Source organism: Phasianus colchicus, chromosome 18, assembly GCF_987193195.1.
Source record: "Phasianus colchicus chromosome 18, bPhaCol1.hap1.1, whole genome shotgun sequence".
Taxonomy (NCBI): domain Eukaryota; kingdom Metazoa; phylum Chordata; class Aves; order Galliformes; family Phasianidae; genus Phasianus; species Phasianus colchicus.
Window position 1 is genome coordinate 9,506,977 of NC_143453.1, and position 27,881 is coordinate 9,534,857.

Below are 27,881 nucleotides of genomic sequence, written 5' to 3' on the forward strand. Positions count from 1 at the left end.
GTATTTCACAATCACAGGAAACAATTTGGTTTGTAGTAAAAGATGATGCATAATGCAAGATTTGAGTATTTATCATTTTGCAATACCATTCCTAGGACAGCTCATGGTCTGCCATTGAAGCAAAAAATGGAGCCTGGCATTTTAAATAAGAACAGAAAATTTAGAAAGTCTGAGCTTGCTTTGTGTTGTGAATTCACATCAATATAAAGGAAAAACTATTTATTTGAAATGTCATATAGCTCCCTCTTTCCAGTAGTAGAAAAAACCTCACTGTTGCATTTATAGCTAAAGATCATTAGCAGCTAAGTTTGGCTGAAATTCTTGGCAAAATGATGTGTTCAGTGAAGAGTACATCTTTAGGGCAAACAAAGATGTTAATATGTCAAATTTTAATTTAAATAAGAGCTGAACCATCTGAAAATAGAAGAAAATTTTTAGGTTTTTTTTGTGTGCGTGTATTTATCACTTCATCTAATAGCATTTTTTCCTACTTTATGGTGAGCAACAAGCCCCAAAACTGTTTGAGTGCAATCATTTTAAATTTTTAATACTTTGACTTGACTAGTAAACCCTGAATCAGTTATTCATGAAATTCTGTGATTTTTTTTATTTTTAAAAATACTTTAAGAACACAGTGAGTTGTTTTTTGTTTTTAATATAAAGTATTCTGGGGCAACTTCTGCTTTTGCAGTTGTACTCCTGCTGTTCCCAGACTACCGAAATCTTAGAAACTGATTTTCCTAAGTATGGCAGAAACCAACTGCTCTTAAACAGGAAGATCCCATTAACAAAATCTTGAAGAGAATCAAGACTACTCCTCCGTTCCTTGTATTGAAATGATGAGTGATATCTCTTCAGGAATGACATGCGGACATAATTCAGGCTACAAATCAGACTGTGGTCAGTTCTCATTGATTATGTCTGAAAATTATTTGTTTTCCTTCTTCCTTACTTAGCATGTGATTTTATTTTTTTTTTAATTTTCCTTGCAGTCACTTAGAAATCCCAACTCTTTAAAAGCGTTATTTTAATATACTTATTCACCTTCTTAAACGTTGATGGAGTAGCAAATCAATCAATTACTTGATTTTACCTGCCTAATTGTATTATCTGAAACTCGTATGCAGAGGCACTCATATAGATGGAGAATTATTTATATCTGTACAGACAGTTTCACTAACTAGATGTTGACAAGAATGCATACTCTGAAAAATAAGCCCCTTCACTTGTAATCGTCTTATGTTTGACAATACAGTTGTATGAGGTTGCAGATTAGAAATAAAGCTAATCTATTTTCATACATATAGCTTGTTTCAAATATGCCTCCTACTGGTTGGCCAAGCAGATAAAAGCATCTTCAGATAATCAAGATGAGTAAGATGAAGTAGGATGAATGTTCTTTGGAAGAACAGCAGTACTCCTGGTAGCATGATATTTGCAGCCTCTGAAGTTGTCTCTGTCGTTACTCCATGCTCCTCTGACGTACCTCTGTCCTTTGTTTAGATGTGTACAAGGTCTAAATGACTTGCACAGGTTCTCATGGGACATCCACAGGAGGCTTTGGGCTATGACTCCAATTCCATGCTCAGAGAAGTTCTTCTTGTCTCTCTGAAGCTATCTTCAAAATCCTCTGCCAAGTCCACCTTTAGAAAGCAATGCATAGGTCAAATAATGGTGTACAGAAAGACAAGTAATTTCTGTACTTATTTTTCATTCTGTTGTTGGAGTTTCTCTTTCAAGCTGGCTTAAACTTGCACCCTGTTTAATATGCAGGCTGTCAAATGCTCTGCATTATGCATGGTGGCTTAGTAATGTGCAGTAGAGATGAATATGAACATAAAAATTAGTTTTGTTTAGTTTCCCAAAAAAAAAATATTTTGGGGAGAAAAAGACTGCTTTCTCTTTGTCTGCTTCTTACAGTTTCTTGCAATAAAATAAAAGATCGTGCTGTTGTCATTTACATATGCAATAGATTCAAGCTAGCCCAGTGTTTCTTCCTCTTTTGAAGAGGCACTTGTGTAAATTTTGACAGGTTGCATAAACAATTGCAGATGATTCTTGCTCCCATATTTCTATTTGCATGGCTGCCATACCATCCTTCATTGGCTTTTTCCCTTTGAACGCACGCTTTGCTCAGCAGGGACCTTGCTGGAGTCGCACTGCTCTTCCCTCCTGTCCCCTGTGATAGCTGCAGTGCCTGGTGGCAGTGCAGGGCAGAAGTTGCTTTTGGCTTCAGTTCCATTTCAGAGCTTGCATTCAATTTCTGCCCTTTCCTAAAATAAGAAAACTGTTTTCGGACTGCGCTAGTAGTTGTCAAATTATTTGAGTGATAGAACAAAGTGTACAGATGTAGGACTAGTTTGACTTTCCATTCTGGAGCTGGCAAACAGCATTTTCTCCTGATGTTGTTACTTCCTTGCAATGTTATCACGACTGAATTTGTAGCAGACTCATCTGAGTCCTGTGATGTGCTCACACATTTTCTTGATGACATTAAGTGAAATTCTTTGGGCCTTTGATGGGCGTTTGGGTTCTTGCTGAGAGCACTCACCAAAGTAGAGAAAATTCTGACATCTTGAAAGGAGAAATAATGCTCCAGACTCTTTGTACCAATCCGTGTAATGCTTTATTATTATTTTGAATGCCTGAGTTATGTCATTTGGAGTGCTGGTTTGTCAAAATCCAGGTGATACATTCTATAAAGAGAGGAAGAGGGGGAAATCTTGGAGCTCCTATTTTATCAAAAATCCATTTAAAACCTGGGGATTCGTTCGCATTCTCAGGATTCCTTGGACTTTGAAGTATTACATTTCTGATTCTAGCCTCACAAACAGTAAAGAAAAAGCCATGTGTGGTTCTAGCCTCACAGGAGGTAGGAGTGTTTGTCTCATCACCTTCCAACCTAACTGCAGTGCAGCCAGGTCAGAATTCCTGCTCCAGGGTGTTAAAGGACAGATTCTGCCCTCATTGTGCCTGCTGTGGTATAATAGGTTTTAAAGAGCTTTGAGTGAGGCTTTAATGAAAGAAACATATTAGCAATGAATGCAGGTAAGTAGAGCAAGGTATCTGTATTATATTAGGGGATTAATCTGAATAGGGAAGTTATAATTGGGCTCCAGTGATTACCAAACCATTGAATTTTAGACCAGATGTTTATATAGCCCCTTAAAAATATAAGGACCAAATTTCAATCTATTGCAAGGCTGGGAGGGAGTAAGGGAGTGAGAGAGCTGGCAAGAAAACTGTGGTGGAAAAAAACAGCATCTCTGTTCTGGATGGAGAAAAAGATACTGAGAGCAGAATCTTCATTCATCACAGATGTGCATGTTTTTGGTTGAGAAATAAATAGCATTTCTTTTGAAATTTCCTCCTTTAATTTCAAAGTTCTTTGCAATCAAGTGGTTTTATATTATCGTCAGCGTTTCAGAGAAGAAGGACGAAGAACAAAGGTTAAGAGGCCTCGTCCAATGTCACACAAGAAGTTGGTACTGGATCTAGGAATAGCTTCCCCTCCACTGCACCATGCTGTGACACAATGCTGCTATATAGAGAGGAGCTTACTGAGCATCTGTGATGCATTATGCAGCTGCAGAGAGCATTCAGCATTTGAGATTGTAACAGCGTAGATTATCTAAAGATAGAAGAGATGGAAAAAGTCAAGTGATCAAACCTACTTCTTCATAGCCTCCCCCAACAAAGCAGCAAATTAAAATTTATATCTTAGGTGGTGGCACAAAGGGGCCAAGAAATAGCTGCAAGAACAAAAAGAGTTAGGTAGAAACTTCAGTAAATGCAGTGTTTAGTTACTGGTTCAAACATTCTCTTTCTAACAAGATAAAGAATCCCTAAAATTAATGGATGTGAACTCATTATGATAAAACAGTATAGAAATGCCGAGTGGAACACTGTCTCAAGACCTTCTGCAGACATGAGATTAAGATGTTCAGCAAAGCTGGAATTAAAATACTGAAGTTAGACTTCTGGAATAGCAACAGCAAGTTGCAGTCTTGTGGACTTCATTTACTTTGCCACTGCATGGGACTGATTAACTTCTCCTATGCAAAATGCAGAGCATTAGAAACCAGCAACAGTAAGCTGTCAATATTAGGGATCAGACATCACAGAACTCACAGCGTGCACGTTTTGTAATGTACTCCAGCCATATTAACAGTACTTTTAGGTTTGTGTTTATCTTCCTGATGAGTGGTCATTTCCTTTAATTAAAGATTAAATAAATAATCTCTATTACATCCTCTCAACTTACCTAAACTCTTCTAAAAGTCTTCTGGTATGCTTTTTTCCTGTGCAGTTAATTTCTTCCTAGCAGCCCCTGGTGTGCAGTAAAATAGGGGACACCTTTAGAAGGGCAGGAGATTGGTTGTTCCACAGAGAATTATACTCTCCCTTTGAAAGCACGTGATTTTTCTCTATTAACCCCAAACATCTGGGAAATGCATACCATTCTACTTCCTGCCACGTAAGTGGAAGGTGTTGCTGTTGAAGGCATTCATACCCACTTTAGTAACGTTTAAGTATATGAAATGTGACTTCTGATTGAAGAAATTGCTATTGTATGTGTTAAGGATGGCGTCATGCAGTTAGGTATGTAGAGGAATTGGCCTGAACTTATGTAAGATACTGACTACTTCATGCTTGAAACTAAATGATCTGCTAGTTTGGCACTGTTATGTTGGTGAATACTGATGGGAAATCTCTATAAAGTTTTCCCTTTGACTCTTCAGACCAGTGTGTTTTTATATATATTATTTTTCACGTGGATTTTCTTGTTGAATGTGGAGCAAGTTTCTCTTGTCTTGACTGGCAGTGCTTGAGCCAGTAATACCATCCCCTAATCATATTACCAAGCTGGCACAAATGAAAAATTTAATGCCAGCTTTTGGATGAGAGTCATGAGATGAAGATAAAGCACTTCCTGCCTTCCGAAGGCTTTTATTTCTTTTCAAGGGAAAAAAAAATATGCTTTTATCAGCTTTGAAGGTCAGATAGCAAAGCAGAGGTTAATCAGTTTTACTTTAATTTTGGATCCAGTACCAGAAATTCCCCCTTGAAGGCCTGGAGAATGCAGCATAAGCACACTGTTCTGTCTGTCTTTGGTTCTTAGCACTGGAACACAAGTCAAGGAATAGTGCTTTTATCTGGCTCTGTTTATGCAGACAGGAAGCTTTTTTTCCCCCTCTGTTTCCTTATACTTTATTATCTATTTTTTTCTGATAAACTTTCTGTCCAATTTCAACATATTTTGAAAATTCTGCTAATTTGAGATAGCTGTAGATATGTATCACTGTTTCTTGGTTAGTTGAGAGTTACCCTGATTTTACACAGTAAGTATTCTGTCACAGTTCCAGTGATCCACATACCAGGGAGTACTGAAGTCTGTGTAAGAATGGAGCTCCACTGCTCTTCTGGGACTCCAGAGCCGGAACTCTGGTATGCCAGGTGATGAGCAAGAGCAGAACTAAGGTCAGAGGCAGGGCTGCAGCACTGGGAGTGTTTTGTATATGGCACCTGGAGCAGCACTGTAACTGTTTTGTCCTTGGTGACTTTGTGCTTCCCGCAATCGTAAATAATTTACACTGAAAGGAGGAATAAAAACGTTAGAAGTTTTTGCCTGGTGTTGCAAGTTGGTTTTTTTTTTTTTTTTTTTTTTTCAATAACAGCATTTAGACTCCCCTAGCAAATAATTAACAAATGTTTATCACTACCTTAATGCCTTCCGTTATGTGAAAAATATTACTTGTCCCTTCAGAGACCTTTGGTGCTAGAAGGGCTTTGTACACTGAAAGATGGGCTGAATCCTGAAGAACCTGCTGGAATTTATGCACTGTCCTGACAGTAAAAACTGATTTACAGACAAATCGGGAAGAGGAGTTTGAGGAGCTTAGAAACCTGAGTAGTTCAGACAGTAAAGGGGTTTGTGCTTCTACGTTTCCTTTTTGTTCTCGTTTTTAAGGACTGACTTTAAGTGAGTTCAGGCTTTCAAGTAAAAAGTTCTAACCGTGATTTGTTTTGAAGATTCTCCTTAAAGACATCAGCAAGCCCACACCACGTTTTGCATAGCAATTCTTAATAATGCTTGCCTCAGACACTTGAGATGATGAGAGTGCAAGTGCAGCACCATTAACAGTTTTCTGATTTTATACACATCGTATCTTGTTAAAATATTGAACTTTTAGAGAAGGGAGAAAGACTCAATATAGAAACTATGACGATTTCTTATTGTTCTGAGAGGTGAGCTGGTAACAAAAAGTCAGCACAAGGACTATCGATTATACTATCATACCCTGTTGATATGAAGCATAAAAGAAGAATCCTAAACCATCGAATTTCTTTTTTTCTCAAGTGTATCCAGTGGATTTTTGTCTTGCAAAATTCCCCTCTTGCTCCAAACCTGCCACAATCAGCTCTGCCCATTGTCTGCAGTGAGTTTTCATTAATGCTTTTACACCTGGGCAAAGCGGGTGTGAAATGAGCTGTGATTGAGGGAATAGCATTTTATATTCACTTAGGCATTTTGAAATACAAAGAATGACTACTTACTCCTATAGTGCAAGATCATGTCTTGGGATTATTAATTTTTTTAAAGTATCAGAATGATATAGCAGTGAGGTGGGGGAACATCTTTCTCCCACTGCCTTCTCATTTTGAATTTCAGATGCCTTCCCCCACCTTTACAGCAGCAGTATATCATATTTACAACACCTAGCATTTCAAGGTTAGATGGCAAAGTGTTGAGTCAAAAAAAAAAAAAAAAATTACCTTTCCAGGGATACTCAAATATTTCAGTTCATGTTTGGAAGACAGTGTTGATGTGCTACTGGTTGATTTCATTTCAGAAATGAACAACACAATGATTCATCGAGACAGAGTCAAAAAGCTGATCTCAACCTCAGTGCTCACTTTTCGAACATAGTCTACGATCAGATGTCTTGTGTGTTAGTAAGGCATTTATTATATACAGTGCTACTTCTGGAGTTGTTCAAGTTTTTCAAACCTGTACGGCACAATATTTCAAACAAATGTTGGCAAGCTGAGTTCTCATCAGGAATTCATGTATATGTGTCACCAAAGTTTTCTGATTCATCTACTTTGCTGTCTTCGTACTTCCTGTAGGAATTAAAACAAGAGACCAGGAGAAACGACAAAGTAAAATTAATTCTGGAGAGTAGTGAAAATCAGTTGTATGTAGCATTTGGCCTGGGGAAGAACAAAAAGAAACAGAGAGGGTGTGGAGGTTCAGTTGTTGGAGTTTTCAAAACTTGAAAGTACTGACACTGCTTTGAACGTGGGACTGGACTTTGATGTATCTCAGGATCCATTAACCTGCATCATTCTGTGATAGTACAGAAAGATAAGAACAGTAAGAAAGGAGGTCTGGTGGACGTCGAAGCGGAATGTGAGTATAGATGTACAAAATCAACAAGAGAGAGTAAAACTGACTATAAGAGAGCATGGATCAGTGTATACCATCTAATGCATTGTACTTTTTTTTCTCAAGTTAGTGTAAAAAAGTTTAAAAACATCAAAACAAACAACAAGAACTCCCACTCTCGTTAAGTCATAACAAGAATTACCAGTTACTTTTGCAAATAATTCTGATCCCCCTCCCCATGGAGCAATGGCTGCTGGCTACCACACTTCAATCTTGTATATTTTTTTCCTGTTACTACAGTCAGTAGAATTTTAAGGTACCTATAAAGATTAAATGATCTCAGTATCTTTTCTCTGGTTGTTTCTGATTTGAAGCAGTTCTGTCTAAAAGCAGACATTTCCAGCTCACAAAATCCTCTTTGTAACAAAAAGTGGCAGACTTTTCTCCCTTTGAAGCCCTTGGGGTAGTGGTCCTAAGATATCCAGAATAGTCCTTTGCACAAGAATTCTGGCTCCCAGGATAACAGGAAGCATGTGAATTTAGGCTGCATCACTGGTGGAGAGTTAATTGCAGAGCCGTGATCGCATCAGCAGCTTCTGCTGGAGGAGAGACAAAATTTCCTTGGTGAGTCTGCACCTGCATCAATTTTATATTCATGCTTATTCCTTGTGCTGGCAATGGTGCCTACCCATAATACTCAGCGTAGATCATTTTTGGTCCCTGTTCACTAGTCAGCAAAGGATGTTGTTGAAGTTTCATAAAAATATGTGCACACCTTGACACCTAATTTGCAGCACGCTGACCATTTGCAGAGAGCAACTGTCTTGCTTCACTATCACATGTGGCTTGGCCAAAGAGTGTAATTTTAGTTTATGCTACTCTTTATGACCTACATTTGATTTAAGCTGTTATAATTTACGCATTTGTTTCATTTCTTTGAACCATTGATCACGAGGTTTGGCGATTCTAATTATCTTTTTGGCTTTAACATTTTCCTGCAGTAATTTCAGAAAATTCAAAGTAGGCATAAACAAGCAAATGTGACAACTGTATTATAGCAAATAAATGTGCTGTAAAAGACCCATTTTATATATTTTTTTTATTCCCACAATATTGATGTTCCTTCCCAGCGAGGAAAGTTTTATCGCACAATATTTATTGCTATTTTTTGAAAGTAAACATTTGTTGTTCTGGTTTCTGCTCCTATTTATATATTCACGTATCGAGGCAAGGCATTTATCAGATAAAGGCATAGAAAACCTGCCCTGATTCTGTTATGCTTAAAACAAGATGAAGCTTAATAATGCATTGTTAATAACAGAGGAAAAACTCTCATGCCTAAGAAGGTATTCAGAAAGAGATTCATACTTTCAGTGTAAAAACAATATCCTAAATTTCCTGAAGCTAGGAATTTTTTCATGTATAAGCTATTAAAAAAGGCCTGTAAAACTACTTTTCAGGTGACAATAGTTTCCATGAATACAGTAAAATTCAGATTGAGCTGGGCAGCTTTGCAAGCAGCGTTGATTATTTCCAAATTTTTGCCAGAAAACTTTATAGTGACTTTCATTTAAACATTGTGTTTATTCTTGTAAGACTTAGCGGGGCTCCTACATGGTATTAAAACTGTGGTCATGCCACTTCTACTTGGACAGCACAGCAATGTATTAGAAGGTTAAAAGTCTCGGTTTTATAGTAAGTAAATAGAAGAGAAAGGACTAGACTGCATCATTTGTAGTCCCTAACTCCAACTACCAAATGTATGGCTTTCCTGACCTGTTTCATCAAGGATAAGCACTCATGAACTATAAACATGCCAAGCTCTGTTTTAACTGCAGTGCTCAGACTTGTTTGTATGAATGCCCTACCTTCCTTGCAGAGAGCTCTGAAAATGTCATAGATTGAGACAGTAGATGTCTTCTTGCACCTAGATAAAGTCGTCAGTCTAAGGCTTATTTTTTAGTGTTTAATTCTAGAATTTTAAAGGGATTGAAGGCAGTTTTTCTGTTCAAAAATATTTTGTGTGAGAATAAATACATACTGTTAGCAAGGTTGGTTTCTCTCTCTTAGTTTGCAGTGGCTACACAGCAACCAACACAAAGCTCATCAGTATCCTTTTTACCTACAAAGCTGTGCTGAACAGTGCTCTAAATTATCCCATCTTAAAAATGATTTCTTTTTTTCATCAGTTGAAGGAACTTTATACGTCTCGTTAGAGTCCTTGAAGCAGTTACCTTTGCACAATTACACCGGATTGTTATAAACTTTCCTTATTGTTTTTATTGCCTCTCTGAAGTGATCTGGGATTTTATATCCATATTCAGGGTCTGGTTCTCTTGACTTACTCACATCTCCCAGGAACTCTAATGAGAGGCAGGCGTTTGTCTCGTTTGAAGAAAGGACCTCCTTACACTCATGTTGCACTTATTTTCTTTTGAAATAGTCCATGAGGTTTAAGAAGAGAACTAGGACAGCCTCATTCCATTTCCTAGCTGTCTTTTTCCTTCACAGCATAATCACATCTTGACGTCTTCAGTGAATTACAAATTAGTGAGCCTAGTTTATATTTGCATTTTGGATCCTAAAAATGTCTCCTAGCCCTCCACCGATCTGAAATAATGACAAGAAGCCCATACTCCAATTAGGAGATTAGACTTATATTTCATCTCTTCTAGCTGGGAGGGAAGGTTGCTGTTTTTACACATTTCTGTATTACTACTCTCTTTGTTATTCTACTCACAGTCAGGCATTGAGCAGTCATTTAGGAGATTTAATTGTGTTAGTGGTAAGAGTTTGTTCTTTATTATTTTTCAGTGCGTGCAGGTTTTGTATCATGCATACACAGAGACAGATGTGTTTGTATCAGACTTAGCACGTACTGTGTAGGTGACTTGTGTACACGTAGCAAATCCAAAGCATTCTGGACTGTTGGCAGGTAAAGATCATAGGAAGTGGTAGTTGAGTTTGCAGCACTTTGGCAGATGTGTGCAAGTTAGACAAAGCAGTTCATCTCTGGGCATGCTGCAGTACTGCCTGCCGTGTGGATTTGTCACCTTGACGTCCAGGAGGGAATTTCTCCTCAGTTTGTCTGGTGTTTTGGCTACGACTGGTGCCTTTGGGAACTTAATGCTATGGAAGAAAAAAACCCCTATCAGACCTGCAAACAACAGAGATGGAGCTGATGTACAGACAAGTCCTGTAGTTATACGAGCAGCCTGTGGTAGAGCTCTGTTTGATATACAAGTCTCATGAGAGCTGATTCTGTGGCTTAACCCTACTGTTATTTCTCTCCTAAATGCTTCTGATATTACAGCAGTTGCAAGAAATCTAATTAGCTAATGCTTGTACTCTGTGTTCAGTTCCTTAGATAAAAGTCAGTCTGCATGCTTGTAGAAAGTGCTGAGAAGTACAGCCAGTAAACTTGCTTGTGCAGCAGGGTATCTTGAGATTAACACAGCTTGTGATGATGAGGTGACTCCCAGTTTTATATGCCTTTGCTAATTAAAAAGGAGTAGATGGCTGCTAATTAATGTGGACAGGTGATTGTTTGTGGGTTCTCTGGGTCACTGGCACTGACAGGAACTGCTTCTAAGTTAGTTCTACCTAAAAAGGAGTAAACAGTAAGCCCAGTGGTATGCAAAGCTAGCTTTGAGTACCAAATTGAAAGAGCAAGCTGCAAAATCCATTATAATAATGAAAAGGTAGGAAAAATGTGTCACTTAGTTTTCACTTCTGTGCATTTGAGTTCAAATCTTGTCTCAGCACAAAAGTAAGCAATGTTTCGTTGCTCAGTATTGCAGAGCTCATGCATTCCCTGTGCTGTATACTCAGTTGTAACACTTCCTCCTATTAATGCAAAAATTCATTAAGAAATGAGTTGGAAAATGCAAAGCTTCTGTGCTTCCTAAATCCCCTAATCCTATTTTGAAGACTTAAATGGTGAATAGGCTTCAAGCCGGTGGTCTGTAAGGCAATGAATTTCACTCCAGGTGAGGCAAAGGCTCATCAGAAAGAGACAAGGTTTATTTTAAGGCAATTCTGTACCATTCATTAAGCTTATTCCATCCTGAAATGGAGAGTGGAAATGCCTGTAAAATTTCAAAGGCTTTTTTGAAAACATCACATCATTTTGACATGCTAAAAAGAAATTGGATCTCCACCTTGTAAAAGTTGTTTTGGGTGTCTTGAAGGACTGACGGTTTCATAAATTGAATAACTTGGAGAATATGAGAGAAAATGACCATGTCAATACCAATTGTAACAACAGGGAATAAAAAAAAATCCTGATAGAGATATCAGAAAGCTCAGCCTTCATTATTTGTTTGTCTGGGATTGCAGAGTTGGCTTGGGAAATGCCTCTGACCCGGAATCCTTTATCTGCTCAGAAGGCTGTGGAGTATGATGGAAGGAAACTGCTAAGTTTTATCAGTGATATCTCATCCAGGCATTTAATATCCGAAGTGGAGTGGTCTTGCTTTAGCTGTCATTTTTTTGCTCTTAGACCTTTTTCTTGGAGAGTCCAATAAACAATAGATATTTCCTGTTATGGATGGACAGAATCTCAAACTCAAACATGCAAACCAGTTGTTGATAACACTTGATTGGATGGTGTGCGAGGCAGCATGTGAGAAGAAGTCAAGTCTTATGCCTTCTGTTCCTTTATTTCCCGTGCAGTCAGTCTATGACCCTGGGGAAGTCCTTCAGCCCTCCTGAGCTGCCTGCCCTCTGCAAAACAGTGTGAGTGTGCTGAGGGTCGTAAACAAAAATGCTTTTTCTGTCTGCGAGTGCTACACCTTTGATAATCATCTATAAATAATATTAATATGGACCGTATTTGAAGTAGAACACTAGGAATGAAAAGTCAGCATCGGCACCAAGGATCACACGTATTCCATTCCCTCTCCTTTTTATTTATATGCACTGGATTTATCAAGCACCTTCAGGTAAGACAGAGAGAAATGCTGAAGCGCACAAATGCCTCTTAAGATGCCTTCCAGTTCTCTGCTTTCATTTGCTGCATTCCGCTGAATAGAAAAAAAAAATGAGATGTCTATGGACATTTTATGTGCTATATGCTCTTGATTTTTCTTTGTTCAGTGCCATTTATACAATCACAAAGCATTTTATGAGAATATGGCAATCTTACACTGGAGTAATGGACATTCTATTACTTTGTCTCTGCAGACATTGTTGAAAACCTGAAGTGTAAAATCAGATTCATTACCTGAATTCTCAGAAGGGAGCAGGACATTAATCACAACTTGGCTTATTAAATTTTGTTGTTCATTGTCTCCTCCATTTAATAAATTATATTTCTACTTCAGAGTCAGAACAGCCACTTGTGTCCTTTTACACAGTGATACATATGATGGAAACTGGGGTTTATGCAAACCATTTTTGTGCTACCAGGTCATTTACAAAGTAGATTTTTTTTGTATTCTTAAAACTTTACAAGGCATGCTTCTTACTATAAACTACTGTGCGTAAGGTGCTACATATGGTTTAAATAAAACTCCTGATGCTTAGTGGTATATGGGCATCATCAAATCAGTTCCGTGCTGATATTACTGGAGGAATATCATGCGGACATCAAAAAGAAAAAATCACTTTATTTTATCTGATCCAAGAGTTTTTGAGGTTTTGAGGAACGAAACCTCTGTTCCAACTCTTTTGCTCATTAGATGATGAAGTTCTGTTACAGGCTCTGCATTGAGTGTTAGGTAATGCACAGGCTCTATGAGTGCTAGATGGGACCTTAACTGTCATAAACGATAGCAGAGTATGTCAAGTGCTTCATGCAGCCCCTCCTCATTTCCTGGGGTGCCAACTCCCTGTCCTTTCTGCTTATCTTGGAGCAGAGGATTTTTGCAACTCTGGTTCTCTCTGCCCTGTACTTTTGTGCAGGCTTTCAAACCTTGAAGACTGAAAAGTTGTATCAGTGCAATGCTGTACCCAGAAATAACTCACTGTCCTGAGTGGTAAAGCAAATCTTTGCACTTCCACTGCAATTCTTACATAACTCAGGCACTGCTTGGGGCTGTGCTACCACTTACTTGAGTCATGCCGTGCACCCAGAGCTTGTCTATGCACTGCTGGCACAGCTTGGCTGCAAGACAGAAACGCACTGTGTGAAATGTAGTTCCACCAATTCATGCAAACGATGATCTGAGTTGCTTTCCTCGCTCTCTTCAGATTGTGGTTTCTACTCCATTTCATTAGCCAAAGTATGAATTATTAGCTATTGGATTGGGAGAAATAATTCCACTTATGTTTGTTTCATATCATAGTTATTGTGCAGAGAAAATCAAAGCTGGAAAGGTAAACACTTTAATTCTTCTTAATTTCGAGGCAAGGTTTGGGGGGGAACAGGCACTATGTAGGGTTTGTAGATCACAGTTTGTGACTGAAGAGCTGAAATAAGAGATGGTAGCGAGTGCTGCAGTTCCAAATGGTTTGATGTATGAGACTGCTTGCTGGAAAACTTTCCTGCAGCATTTCAGAGGCTCCTGGTTCTCTCTCTCCTTAGATTCTTTCAAACCATTGTAGTTTGAACAGCTGAGATTACAACATTACATAAATATCTGTGATTTTTGGGTGCTTCTGTTCTTGGCCACGCTCTGTGAAACACTTTACAGAAACACGTGCTCTCATGCCATGATTTCAATTCTATTAGAAAAACAGCAATATCAGAAGAAAATCTCTCACCCAGGGCATATTCCATATATTACTTCTCAGTGCTTTATTTTCAGGCCTGTGAGAGACAAACGCACTTATTCCATTAATAAAGCCTGTGACTTAAAGTGCAGCTCTACCCTGGAAAAAATAGAAATGAGAAGTTTAAAGTTCATTTTCCATCAATAGCTTCTACATTAAATTTGTTCAGCTTACAAATGAAAAGGTGGTGTTATTTCTCAAGCTGTGTGCCTGTAGGCCCCAGCCTTGTCGGTGAAAGCAGCCTTTCATTCTCATATGGAAACCACGGTGAGAGGGCAGAGATCAGCATGTATGTTTCGGTCCACTTCTGTAAAATGGCTTCTTATTTTAGGTAAAGTTCAGAATGTTACTGCTGCTATGAAGCACCGTTTAATGTGTATATAGAGGGCAATCAAAACTCTAATAATGAGAACGTGCTATGAGTATTCTGCTACGGGAACAAAAACACTGCTTCCCTGCTTTCCTCCCCTCATTAAACTTCATTTGTAAAAGTTGAAATACAAACGTGTAGTACAGCGATTTTGTTCTTTTAAACCCTTCTCCCACACCGTAATGATTTCCTAACCTCCCAGTTCTCAGCTCTCTGCCTTATCAGTAGAAAATAAATCTCCCCCTACCATTCACCCGATGGATTTATTGCCTTTGTGAACATCGCATTACCCTTGGTATTACTGCAGCACAGCTCGCAGTCCTTATTTTTACCAGAAGCTTTAGACAAAATGGCATTAGCTGATAGAGAATCCAGCATGCGCTGTGGAAAATGTATTCATCCTGGGGCCTTAAGCTGTGTGAATAGCGGAGGTATAAATAAAAAATAAAAGAAATAGGTCACTGGTCTTCCAAATGCCACCCTTGCAAACAGGGCTGGGAAATTCCAGCCTGAGGGGCTTCACAAAAAGACAAAAAATAAGCACCTATTTTCCAAGAAATTCCAAAGTGGTGAAGACTTTTCAGGGATCAGTGTATTATTTTTGGTGGACAAAAGGGTAGAAATGGGTGCCAGGGATGCTGGTTTTTGTTTCTGGGTCAGTGGCACCAAAATATTTTTAACAAACAGCAGTTTAATAGGATTAGGAGGGAAAAGATTCCTAAAAATTAGTAAAATTAGATTCAGAGAGCAGGTTGATAGTGACAGATAAAATTAGATGGTAACTAAAAGCACTGTTTAGCAGTTCTAATTCAGCTGGCTGGTGAAGAAAACAGCCCTTCAGTCCACATTCAGGCAGAATTCATTCGGGTCAATGCAAAGCTTGCTGATAGCAAGGACTGCAGGATCGGGCCCATAGCAGCCAGCATTTGGAATGTGGGCAAGCACTTCCCAGCCAGCATAGAGGGTGCAAAGCTTTGCAAGAACAAAGCAAGAGGCACTGATTTGCCTGGAGGAGGAAAGGCCATTGTCTTTGAGAATCTTTTCCTGGTGACCTTGGCTCTCAGCAGGGTGCCTGGCACAGGTAACCCAGTTGCTTTGCTTCCATGTGTGATGGAGCCTATAGACCAAGGTTTTCTCACCTATTTCTGAAAGTACTTCATAGAATAAGACATGGAGTGGAGGATTGCTACAAACCCATAGTAGTTTTCTGTGGACTTTGACCCCCCAAAAAAGAGAATGTGTACCAGCTTCACCAGTCCTATGTATCTGAAAGGTATGAATCAGGTGCCTGCAAATGAGAGGGAAGCGAAGGAAGGATGTATAATGCTATATATGTGTGTTCTTTTTGTTCAGCAGCTGCTGTTTGAGCCACTGTAATGCACTTCTGACATTTCCAACCTTTTTTCCACAACCAAGACTTATGTCCACAGATGGCTTTAACTATAAACTGAGGTTGCATAGAAGGCTGGAGAACTTAGAAGGCATGAAATGGGGTTCTGTAGCAGCACTTCATGTATGATTACAATAGGATGCCACATAATTATTTATGTGTGCATGCATTCTCTTATTTACTGAAAGTTTCATTTTGTCTGTTGTTAGTGTGATAACAGACACTATTGGGAGTAGCTACTTCAGCATTTTCAGAAAGCAAATCCTTTGTTGCTGCTGAAGCCTGTGCAACCCTAAATCAGGTGCCTGCGTTCTGCCCTGTCATATGCTATTTAGGTCTAGTGCTTTTCTGCTGCATCAAGCTGAAACAAAATGATTTTCATCCCTGCAGTTAGTAGCTGGCTGCAGTTGGATAAATTGAAATGACTTTTGGGAAGAGTCATGGAGGAGGGAAAAAAGACTCCCCAGGAGATGAGAAAGGGAATGCAATTTATGCTGATTTGTAATCCTTACACACACACAAAAAAGGAATAAACACAAAGTGTTATAAATATATTGTTCCTATATTGTTCCATTTCATCTTGTGGGTATTTTCTTTTTTTTTTTTTTTTCTTTTTTCTTTTTAATGTATCATGACCTTAATATCTGCCTTCAGGAGCTGTTGTCCCTGGATTTCACCAACAGCTGGTTTTCTTTTGATACATCCCAAAATCTTCCCATTGATTCCTACAGTGCGTCAAAGGAGATCAGCAGTTTGTTGACCTCTTAGTCTTCAGTGTTTATTATAGCTTTAGAAATCCACAGTTGTCCTCGAATGCAGGTTCACCCTCAAAACAAAAATAGGTCTTTAAAATGGCTGATGGCAGCCCAAGGGAACTGTTGCCCTTGGGCACGTCGGACAACGTTTGTTGGGATGATATTGATGACCTAAATGGGCCTGGTGAATCAAAGGTGTAAAACCTCTGCTCCTGTAGCTGTGCAGCAATGAACAAAAGGCTCATGGTTGCTAGCACACAGACCTCTGCTTGCTCACTCCTAAGGCAATCCTATCTCAGCCTTTTGAAAAGGGCAAACGGTGCCTTGTTTAAAAAAGTGTCAAGTCACCCTTTTATTTTGACTGTAGTATTTGTATCTTTTATTTCTTGCTGGTGCGCTTCTATAGGAGAAATCCTTTCTTTGATAATTTGCAATTAGTATTAAAGGATGACTTTGTGTACAGCCCTCTGTGATCACATAGCACAGAGATGGCTGAGATGTTCTGCAGCAGTAATTGCTGTTGCAGTTACATACTTGAGCCTGAAATAAAACAAACTGAACACACACAAAAGGGAAGTGGAAAAAGACTTCCAAATGAATCCGGCAGCTTCAATGAACGAGCCTTAAGTCCATGCTTATTGAAAATAACTGTACTTCTGGAGAACAGAATAAAATAACACCTCTACTATTATATGACACAATTGCAAACTGAATCCAAACAAATGAACTGAATCTCTAGGGTTGGATTTGAGGTTACCTGTCAGTGCAGCTAAAGAGAAGCAGGGATGAGCAGGGTGTAAGTTCACTGTAACAGGGTGGTGACTGGGCTGGTTGGAGAAAGCCATAAAAGACAGAGCAGGGTGAACATAGAGAAGTGGGAAAGGAGTATTTCAAGGGGGAGCTGTAGAGAAATACAAAGCCAAGAAAAAAGAAATAGGAGACATAAGGAGAAAAAGAAAGGAGAGAAACAAGAAATCTTTCTGCATGAAATACTGAGTGTACATATGTACAAGCATATACACCCACATGCAAGGTAAAACACACCAGGTTTTGAGGCATCTCTTTATGATTAGAAAAATATGTCAGCCTCTCCACTCAGTCACTCTGAAAAAAAAGAGGAATATGGGCTTATACTACACAAGAATCTGGAGGAAGAGAGGAATGGTTTTCTACCTTACTTGAACTCCCTAAGCCACAACTCATTTGTAATTTACTAGCATTGTTTTCTCACTCCGGAGCCATGAATCACCATTGCTGCCCTTCCTGCTGGCAGTGCCCACTGGCTCTGGCACCTGCTGGTGGCCCTGTGCAAAGCCATGTATGCTGTGGGAATCTGAGCCAAGGCATCAGTACTTGTGCTTGCTTCTCTAACGATTTGCTGCTCTCAAGGGCTTCAGATCTGTACCTAAATACACAAACTGCCTACAACTGCCTCAGGAAGCAAGATTCTGTGCTATTACTGGGTAAACTTAAAGCATGAAAGAACCTAATTTGGAGGCTGTAGATCACTGGCAGCTTTTACTAAAGACTCAATTCAGACATAAAAGCTAGCAGTTCTGTCTGCTGTATCCCCTTAGACCATGTTTGTAGCATTACTATCTCACACTTAGCATACAGATTAGAAACAAGGTGTGCAAGAACAGCAGCAGCGTTAATGTGCCTTACAGTGACTCTTTGTAAGCGTGAGGACTGTGATGAGCAAAGCAAATAGAATACAAGGGATAAGAAGGAAACCTGTTGCCATCACTTTCATTTTAATCTACGCTTATCTTTCTTAGCAATCTTTCCCCTTTGTTGATTCGTCTGTGCCAAAAGGCTGTTTCTGGCTGGTTGGTGCTGGTCAGTACTTCAAAGAGATGGGGAGGAAGCAGGACTAAATGGATGGAAGCACAAGTTAGGATGGCACCTGCAGAGTCAGCAATATCCTGCTGTGTAGGACATCAGGGGAGTTATCTTTTCCAGGACAATGTTAAAATGTTCCATCTTTGAGTCAACTTAAGCTAGATTGATTTGAGTACAAAAGGGTGCTGCATCCTGGGGGTGAACCACCTGCTAACCAGCCCCTTTTTTTTTTTTTTTTTTTTTTTTAAGCATTGAAAAAACACATAGTATAGTACATAACATTCAAAACAGGTTTTTGGCTGAATAACTCCTCTCTTGGTGTTTTAAGGATGCCTGCCCCTTCCTCTTTTTGGCAGTTGATCTCAGAAATATTTTATTTTTCTAGGAGAAGAGGAAACATGGCCCTCATGGCTGCATGGCTGATGGCAAAATTGCATCCATAACAGCTGCTGAAGGGGGACTGCAGATGGGATTAGAAACACAAAGGGACTGCAGAGGAAGATTACTTCAAAAAGTCACTTGGGGTCTGAGTAATAATCCTAACAACTACTGCAAACATCAGTATTTTCCTCAGCACTGCTATTGCTCTCCCAGATGGGAGAATGTCACAAATATGCTGCTTAGAGATCTTTTTGTAATAAGGGAAACTGCATGGAGTAGCAAATAAAATCTCAATGCATTTATTTATCCAAAAAGTGGTTCTAGTTTCTGAACTGGATCTGTGAATGCAGTGAGTTTGCATTAAGCACATGCAGCTGAATTTGCAGTCTGGATTCACCATGGCAGTTTTTTGCTTACTTAACACCCATCTCTGTCTCTCTCTGCAAGCATGTTTTGGTGTGAGATCTGCTTGGTCCAACTCACTGTTCAACAGAGCGGGGAAGCGTAGTTTCCAGTGTTTGCTTATATAAGGAGTAATAACTCATTATAAATGAGAGTTCAGCTTTAATGAACTTTTCAGGATTCTTACTTGGATGTGGTTATGCATAACTTCCTTCAGTTCCTCATGGGGGCCATGAAACGGATCTTTGACTCGTATCCATAAAAGAGCCTTTCCACTCGTTCACTCCTTAAAGAAATGTGAAGGGTGAATGAGTCACAAGAAAACTGCAAACTCAGACCGTCCCCTCTTCAGTTAAGGTTAAGTGTCTGAAAAGCTTTCCTCATGGAGTTCAGCAGTTATTGTAACTCTGCTGCAAGACTTAGGTTGTCTCAGGAAGAGCTCCAATTGCTTTCCTTGTCAGCCTGGCTTTGCTGCTAATTCTGTGAGCAGCAGATGAAGTGTAATGTAAATGAGGTTCAAAGAGCAGTCTTGTCTCTTTATTTTTGTAGAGATTTGTACCTTCTCTACTGCTGAATAATAGTTATATGGTAAACTCTTGGGAAAGGAAGATTTTTCTGCTCCATCCTTGAATAGTGCTAAATGTTGCAACAGAATCTCCATCCTTCCTAATGAAAAAGGATTTTTGTATTTCGGGATGCCAATGTCAAGCATTGCAAAAATATAAGAATTATGTTATCCAAGGCAGGGACAGCTTCTTGTAGCCAAGAAGTCCCCCTATGCTTAGAGACCCTGTGAGCTGCCTCGAGTTTAAATACTCAGCTGGTGGATTTGGGAACAAATCAGAGATTCCTAAGTTGAGATGTGGCTGTTACTATGAAGCAGGATGAGCTCAGGTGTGCAAGTTAAACATAGTAGCAGCCCCATTGTATCTTCCCTGAGCATTGGGAGCCTACAGTGTTTATCTTTGCTGAAAGGCTGTGTTAACAGGCTGTAAATTCAGGTTGGGCTTCCTCTCAGCGTGGAAGACAAATTCAGATTGTCTGCGTTATGTAGTTGTGTAGTTCTCTCTTGCTTTTATTTCTATGTATTTTCCTGTCTTTCCTTAGCTTGTCTATCGACATTCAGAGCTGAAGAAAGCAGTGTAGCCTCAAGATGTGTTAGAACATCAAATGACTAGCTCTTACACTTCACTAGTAGTGTCCAAGCTGCACAGATAATGTTTCTCTCCTTTTCTTTTTAAATAAACAACGGAGACTTCAGGAGGACTAGGAGTGATAACGAAGAGTTAACCATGGAAATTGACCAGAACCAAAAACTCTGTTACTTGAATATCCCAAAGCACATTTAGTTTGTTTTTTTTGGGGAAAAAAAAAAAAAAAGTACAGCTGACAGCATCCACATCATGCCTTGCAGCTGAGCTCTTCAAAGCTTCCTAAGGGATTTGAAGCACCTATTTTCATTGAAATAAAAGATAGCTGATTTTCCTAGTGTCTCAGGGAATTTCAGTTATGTAAGAAACACTATAAAAGAACAGCCTCTGAGCAATTTCAAATCCCAAGATTCCTCACTGGCAGTGGAAAGAATTTATATAATTTTGATGGACAGTGAAGTACCAAAATACGCAGTTTTGGGGGGAGCTGAATTTAGTGCAATTCAGCTGACAGAGGAAGTTTCAGAAATACTGAAATCTGCCTCAGCTGCTCTCAGAATTAAAGCTATATTCAAGAAGCTTAGACATTCTGGTTTAGAGGTTCTTAAGGATTTCATTACTGCATTTTCATGTGGAATATTTCGAATTTTCTGTTTTGATATGGCTTTTTTTTCCCAAAGTTTTCTCAAATAGACCAACATTCTCAAAAGTGAAAGGAAAATATGAAGGGACCTGAATTGAGGACTAAATATCTTAAATTTTGTCAGTGTATCCTTTTTTTCATAGATTATTTTGTGAGGGCTTTATCTGAATACTCAAGAAAGAAAATGCCTGAAGAAAAATAAAAGCTCCTAGGAACAAGATCTTCCATTATACTAATAATTACCCCATATTTTAAATCTAACAATCAAAGCAACCTAAATTGTTGAATGGATGGCCCTTCAGACTAGCCTACCTACTGGGAACCAAGTCTGAAATACCACTATTAGCAGCAGTGCATTACCTACTAAATTTAGTACTTAAACTCCCCAGTTGAGATTACTTGTGTATTTGGCTTGTAAATGAAAACTTCTAAAGCAAAGAGGTAGCCACATGAAGCACAGGTGGAAATCCTCTTGCTAGGGTAGGATGGAGGCAATTAGGGCTCCTGAGGCTGGTGCAGAGTCATGCAGGAAGCCTGGAGCTGACATCTGATCCCCCTCATTCCCTAAGCAGGGCTGCAGCCACTTAATCACACTTACTCTCCCCATGTACTTTGCAAATTAAAGGAGCATATTTGGAAGGTAGACACAGCTAACTAGGTCATAGTCTTCTGTTCTGCTTGTGGCTTCTCAGCTAGGGCCAGCAACAAGACTTTTAATGATCATTATTTTGCAAGACACGTGTCTGTCCAGTTCATTCAGAGCTGTGGTGAGATGTAGCAAATCATTTCACATGGAAAGATGAAAGGAAAAAGACTTACTTAATAAAACAAATCTTGCTTAATTGCTGTGGTTAGTCTCCTGCCTGGTTTTATGGGTTCCTGCAGCTGGCTTTAATCTCCTGATTTACACTGGGAACAAAGAAGGAAAGGAGTGAAGTTAAATCATGGCAGGAAGAAGCTGAATTTTTTCTTGGCGAAACCCAAGAAGGTTGGGGACTTGCTGTAGAGCACAGCCCAGAAACCAGCCAGCGGGGGAGGCTCCTGGCATTTCAGGAGATAGGGTAAAACCGTTTCTTACAGTGTAACCTCCAGTCTCAAGTGCTTCCCCCTGCTTGGGTAGCTAAGGGCAGAACTGCAAGAAACATTAAGACTCCAGAGCAGACTGACCAAAAGGGGTCAGTATTTGTTAAGTTGAAGCACCAATTTGAAAAATATAAATAGATGGAGATTTACATGTGGAAATGCAAAGGATTTAGCACCAGCATCCTTCCTGCCCCTTGGATCCAGCATGCCCATGCTTAACTCTCATAACCCCAGCACTGCCTCACAGATGCCCTGATCCCCCCATCCCCATTTAGACCCAAAACTTCATCTGTTTTCAATATTTACATTGTGAATGTTTCCTAAAGAAAAGTCTTCCTGCACAGCAGCTTGGACAACAGATGTGAGCTGAAGACACTGTCTGTGCAATGTAGTGGTCACTGATCTAAAACCAGGCTGCGCTCAGATCAAAGTACGGCATGCTGAGAATAGCATGGCATTTATGAGGAGATGCAGAGCTAAGTATGACCCTCTGAAAAGAAACAGTCTAACAGGACCAGAAGGTTTAGTGTCTGGAAAACTATTCCAGATACTATGGATCTTACTGATCTTAGGAATTTAGTGTTGATTTAGCTTTTTATTCTCTAGGGCAGCTTTGTCTGCTCAAGCTGCTGCATAAACTTTCTCTTAGAGTGCAGTTTGCCAACTGCTAACCTAGTGTAGGAGCCAGCTGCTGCTGCTGAGGGCACAAGCCTGCTCCCTCTTTGCCTGAATAAGGTGCTAGCATTAATCTCCACAGGATTAGCTTCCTGCGTGGGTTGCTGAGAGATCAGATAAGAAGCATTGGCTGTGCCAGGGAAATGCAGAAACATGAAGAAAGACTCTGCTTTGCTGGTAGATCTCTTATCTGTATCACAACACAGACTCTACTCAGGTCTGTGCTTTTTGGATGACTTCCTTTGCAGTAACAGAGGTGATCATAGAAGCATAGAATGACTTGGGTTGGAAGGGACCAATCTGTCCTGCCTATAGCACTAGCTGCAAGTGGTAGAACCCTTCCATGGCCACAAGCATTTATGCAAGATTAAAATTTAAATTTAAATAGGGAACTGATATTTGAGCTCTTGCCATTGTAAGTCACATCTTCAGCTCTGGCTGTTGCTGATTCAATTGCTTTTCTGTTACTTTCACTATCAGTTCTATACTGATATACATTATATCCAAAGACTGCTGAGATATCTTGCAATCTGAGGACAGTGACATGGAACGGTAAGATTTTCATCTGCAGCTGATCAGCATGCATTAATTAGAAACATCACTTCTAGGTTTGACACTTTAGGAAGGTAAGGTGCTAAGTGAAAGTTTTTCTATACAGCTTTGAATTGGAAACCAAATATTTGGTTGGAAATTGCAAATTTAGACAAGTGTGTTTGTTGTGAGATTGCATAAGTCAACATCTTTATTTGGTCTTAATGAAAATCGTGTAATGCTATCTAGGTGAGCTGCTGGAGGCTTTTCTTGTGATGTCTTTAAGATACAGCTTGTTCTGCAGGCAGTGGAATGTTACCATTTTTCCTTTGAGAGAATTAAAGAGAAAAATTTAAGTTACCCAGTCATTTTGAGACGAAGTTGAGGAAGAGATTTCCTGTGCTGTGAATTAACGACCTTAGAAGTTGAACCAAGAAAGTCTTTTACCACTCCGGCTACCATGTGTTCGTAAAGCTTCAAAATCCCATTCAGATGGAATCCTCAACAGTGTGGGACTGAAGCTGACCTCTGTGTTCTGTTCTGTTCTTAATGACGGTCTTTCTTTTATCTTTCTATTGCAAGGTCTGCTTTCGACAGGAGATCAAAAACTGTGCTTAACTTTTCATCAAATCCAAATAAATGAGCTGCTGCCCTTGAAGTTTTGTGCATCTGTAGGTGGCTTGTTTAGCAGGGTCTGGGTTTGGATCCAGAGGAACGATAAGGGGACTTTGGTTACTGGTCAGCAGGCTTTGGACCTTGTGTTAATCAGTACCACTGCTGTGGAGAGTACAGAAGAACTTAGTGACACCCACAGAAAATAGAGTACTTATCAAGAATAAAGCTGGAGTGGGAGATTCTGACTCTACTTGGATGGAAGTCCCAGTGACAGCTTCTGGCTGTGCTGACACGTGGGTTGTAGAGCTGTGCAAATGCCTCTCTGGGGATATAAGCAAACACAGCAAAGGGGAGATTTTCCAGTTGGAGTTGGGAGCCCTGCACTAAGGGAACCTGGAGTACTTCAGCTGTTTGTCATCTGCATTTATTGTCACTGTGCCTGCTTCACTTAAGTAAACAGAGCTGGAGTATATATACTGCATAGATTAGGTGGGTAAATACAGGAGACCGTCAAACAATTTGGCCTTCAGGTCATTGGTCTCAGGGTTTATTGAGGTATAACTGTAACTTACCAATTTTTATCTACAAAGTTGGCACTATTGATTTTAAAAAAATTAATATTTAATCACAAGCATACAACAAGGTCAATGGATTTTTGTTAAGGAATTAAACAGACTTTTCCTTGCTAGCACTCAAACCCTAAGTAAATAAAAAATTAAGTGAAAACATTTGTAGCATATGGGTACAGATTGCATTTAAAAATGCATGGGGCTCAGTACTGTCTGACTTAATTCTGATTCATCCATTGACCTTGTTATATAAAACTTAATGTCCTTTTTAAAGGGAGAGTTGCAAATTGCGCTTCTGCATATTTATTTAGGAAGTTCAATCTTCTGGGTGTTCATACCCTAATTCCAGTGCTAAGTGCAATCACAACATTGATTTTTCTCACTAAACATAACCTACTTTACTCTGGTATGGAATTTTTTTTTTTTTTTTAATGGGCTTTATATAATGGCATATGTGAAAAACCACTCAACTTAATGCCCCATACTGTAGTTAATTAACAAAATGGCATTGTAGCTGTGGTCTTCTGTCCTCTGGCAGTGTATTTTACTGCTAACCTTGACCATCCTAATTAATAGAAGGCCAGGTATTGACTATGTAAAGCTACATGATGGAAAGAGCAATTTACAGCTGCTGAGGAAGTTGTAATTCTGTTGAAAATTCAAACATGAAGAACTTCATTTTGACTGACATTATACCATTTCAAAGCCCATCTCGTGCAGCTGAATAAAGTTTTTAAATGATCAGTTTTTACTCCTCCTCATTTCCTAGACAACAGTAGTATCTTAAAATATGTCCACATGTCATCTTAAACACATACTTTCCAAAGCATTTGGATGAATTTGCACAGATGTCTGGACTGGTGGCAATGTTTTCTTCTGCACGACATGTTTATTTGTATATTGTTCATTTATTTGAACTGCATGCTGAAAAGCTTAATGGGGCTTAATGCTTTAATGAACCTTCAGTAACAGAATTGATTATCTCCTTACTTTTTCTAGCTTTATTTCTGAGTAATTCAATAGACGGCACTAGAGATGCATCAGATTTGTCAAGTTTCCACTAGTTTTGCTACAACAAGACTGTAATTCGTGATGGTCCATCCTGTTCCATGTTGCAAATGAGAGAATTAAGCACTCTGCTTTTATACTGAGTAAAAACAATGTTTTCTCTTTCAATGCCTTAAATTATGTTTTGTCTCAGTGTTTCAAAAAAACACAAAACCTGCAGGAAGACAAGTGCGCTGTCTCAAATTATTCATGACTGTGTTTTTAAAGTGTTTAGTGTCTAAAGAAATGCATTCACACTGTCTTACGTCAGTCCTCTGGTCCGGTGGAATTTTGTCCTTCTGTCTCTTAAAGGAAGGTCTGCATGAGTACCTATATTGCTTATTGTTGATGCTTTGTAATAGAGCTGAAGGTCAGCAGTTAAATGTTCTGCACCCAAATAGCATCTTTACTGGGACTTCATACAAATGTTACTTAATTAAACAGATGTTCCTTAATTAACCCTCCGTGCAGTTATTGCAGATGACACTAGTCATGATGATGCTAGTCACTGCATTAATACAGTTAATTTTTCAGAGGACATAACAACTAACAGTGCCTGAAATTTGCATCCTAGAAGAATACCACTAAATTAAAAAGTCTTGTATTAACCAATATTCTCTCCAGGCTGGAGGTTTTGAAAGAAACAGAAATTTCTTTGGAAATCTGTCACAGAGATGGAATTGTCAGGCAGAAGAGCAACAATCCATCCATTGGTATCTACAAGAATGCCATACAAAATACCAACGGATTGTTGAAAAAATCTCTAGAGAAATATTCATCTGTGCAACAATGAACTACAAACTTGTCCTGATACAGGTGAACAGAGCCTTACCAAGTCTGTTATGTTCGGACAAATTTATCTTTGAAAGAAATTGTTACTGGAATGGAGAAATGAACTTCTAGAGCAGGTTTTCCTGCAAGTTAAGTTTTTGTCATATCTCCAGCCTACTGTTGGTAGAACATCAAAAGGGGCACAGTTAGTTGGTTCTGTCCAAAAAAAATACACCAAAAAAACAATAGGTTGCCTTAGATCTGCATTCATGAAATCACTTTCCTAATTTACTGATGGATTAGAAACATGTTTAGTTTTTAGCTTACTGTTGATATATTGAGACTTCGATGCCTCTGCTACATTAGGAAAATCATAGTCCTGAAGGTCCATCTTTTAAGCTTTTTTACAATTTCTGTTTCAAACAGGGCAAAGGTGAAGAAAGGTGTAAATATTCTCAACGCAAAGACAAGTGACCCCCAGCAATGGGATGTGAAACAAGAGGTGGGGAATGGTGGAAAGCATTCGACCACAACAGTTATTTGTCAGAGGATGGCACCAAGTTCAAGGAACAGGTATGAAACCCCAAATTCTTGGCACTTTAAGCTCATTTATATCCATAGTACCATTCACTGGATGGAATAGATAGGGATCATAACTACTATTCATAGCTACTAAAACTATAGTCTGGAAATCTGGAGATACTTACATTAACAGTGGTACCATCTGCTGATCTATAACAGGACATCTCAATTTCCTGGTAATAAAATTAATCAGTTTAAATTAAAAAAAAAAGAAAAAGAGGTTAGGCCTTGGGCTTGGGAGATGGGATCATTTTGACATGAATATAAATTCCCTAATTTAAAAGGTTTTTACTGAACATAATGTTTGGCTTGTTTCTCTGAACAAATCACAGCCTCTGTGGATGGTTCATCAAGCAAACAATTCTTGCCACTGTAATTTTCAGGCATTGGTACAAGATAATTTAAAGATTTAGTATATAGTGTCTTGTATGCAATACAGCAAAAATCCCCCTTTGCAAGGCAGTACTGCTTCCAGAACTAGCAGGCCATGCACTCAGGTACTGGTACTCTGCATTTCGTATGGTAACTCTGTCAGACAGAGCCATGCCACTCCAGTGAGCACTGGTATGAACTACTCTGTCACTGTTTGCTTTCCTTTGTGATGGGTTTGTGCTGCTCTGGTTGTTCCATGGACATAAAAGTGGTGCTTTTACAGTCAGTCTGACTTTTTCATGACACCTAGCGTAGTCACTTACTGCTGGTTTCAGTGGAAATCATTTAGCTCTTGCTGGGTATCATTTTAATGAACTCTTACAAAACTGCTGTACATTAGTCCATGCAGAGCATTTTTTGGTACACTTCTGAACAATGTTTCCCTAGCTCTGCACTTATTACTGGCCTCAAACCTGGGTTCAGTGAAGAGTGGCATAAAATCTTCACTGGATGTTAGGTTAGTCGTTGCTTTCCTATGCAGTGGGTTTGTACCATCTTCAGGCACAGAAAACTGAGCAGGTTTGAACATTTATATTCT

General features: G+C 39.2%; 1 protein-coding gene across 2 annotated transcripts in view; it reads left to right on the forward strand.

Annotated features, from left to right (window-relative positions):
- The window catches only part of TMEM132C (transmembrane protein 132C), a 179,964-nt gene that overhangs the window by 71,889 nt on the left and 80,194 nt on the right, over nucleotides 1-27,881 (forward strand). For both annotated transcript variants that reach the window (XM_090152718.1, XM_090152721.1), the window contains one exon: nucleotides 26,756-26,902. In XM_090152718.1, the coding sequence (XP_090008844.1) occupies nucleotides 26,756-26,902 (147 nt within the window). The remainder of the gene's footprint in view (nucleotides 1-26,755; nucleotides 26,903-27,881) is intronic.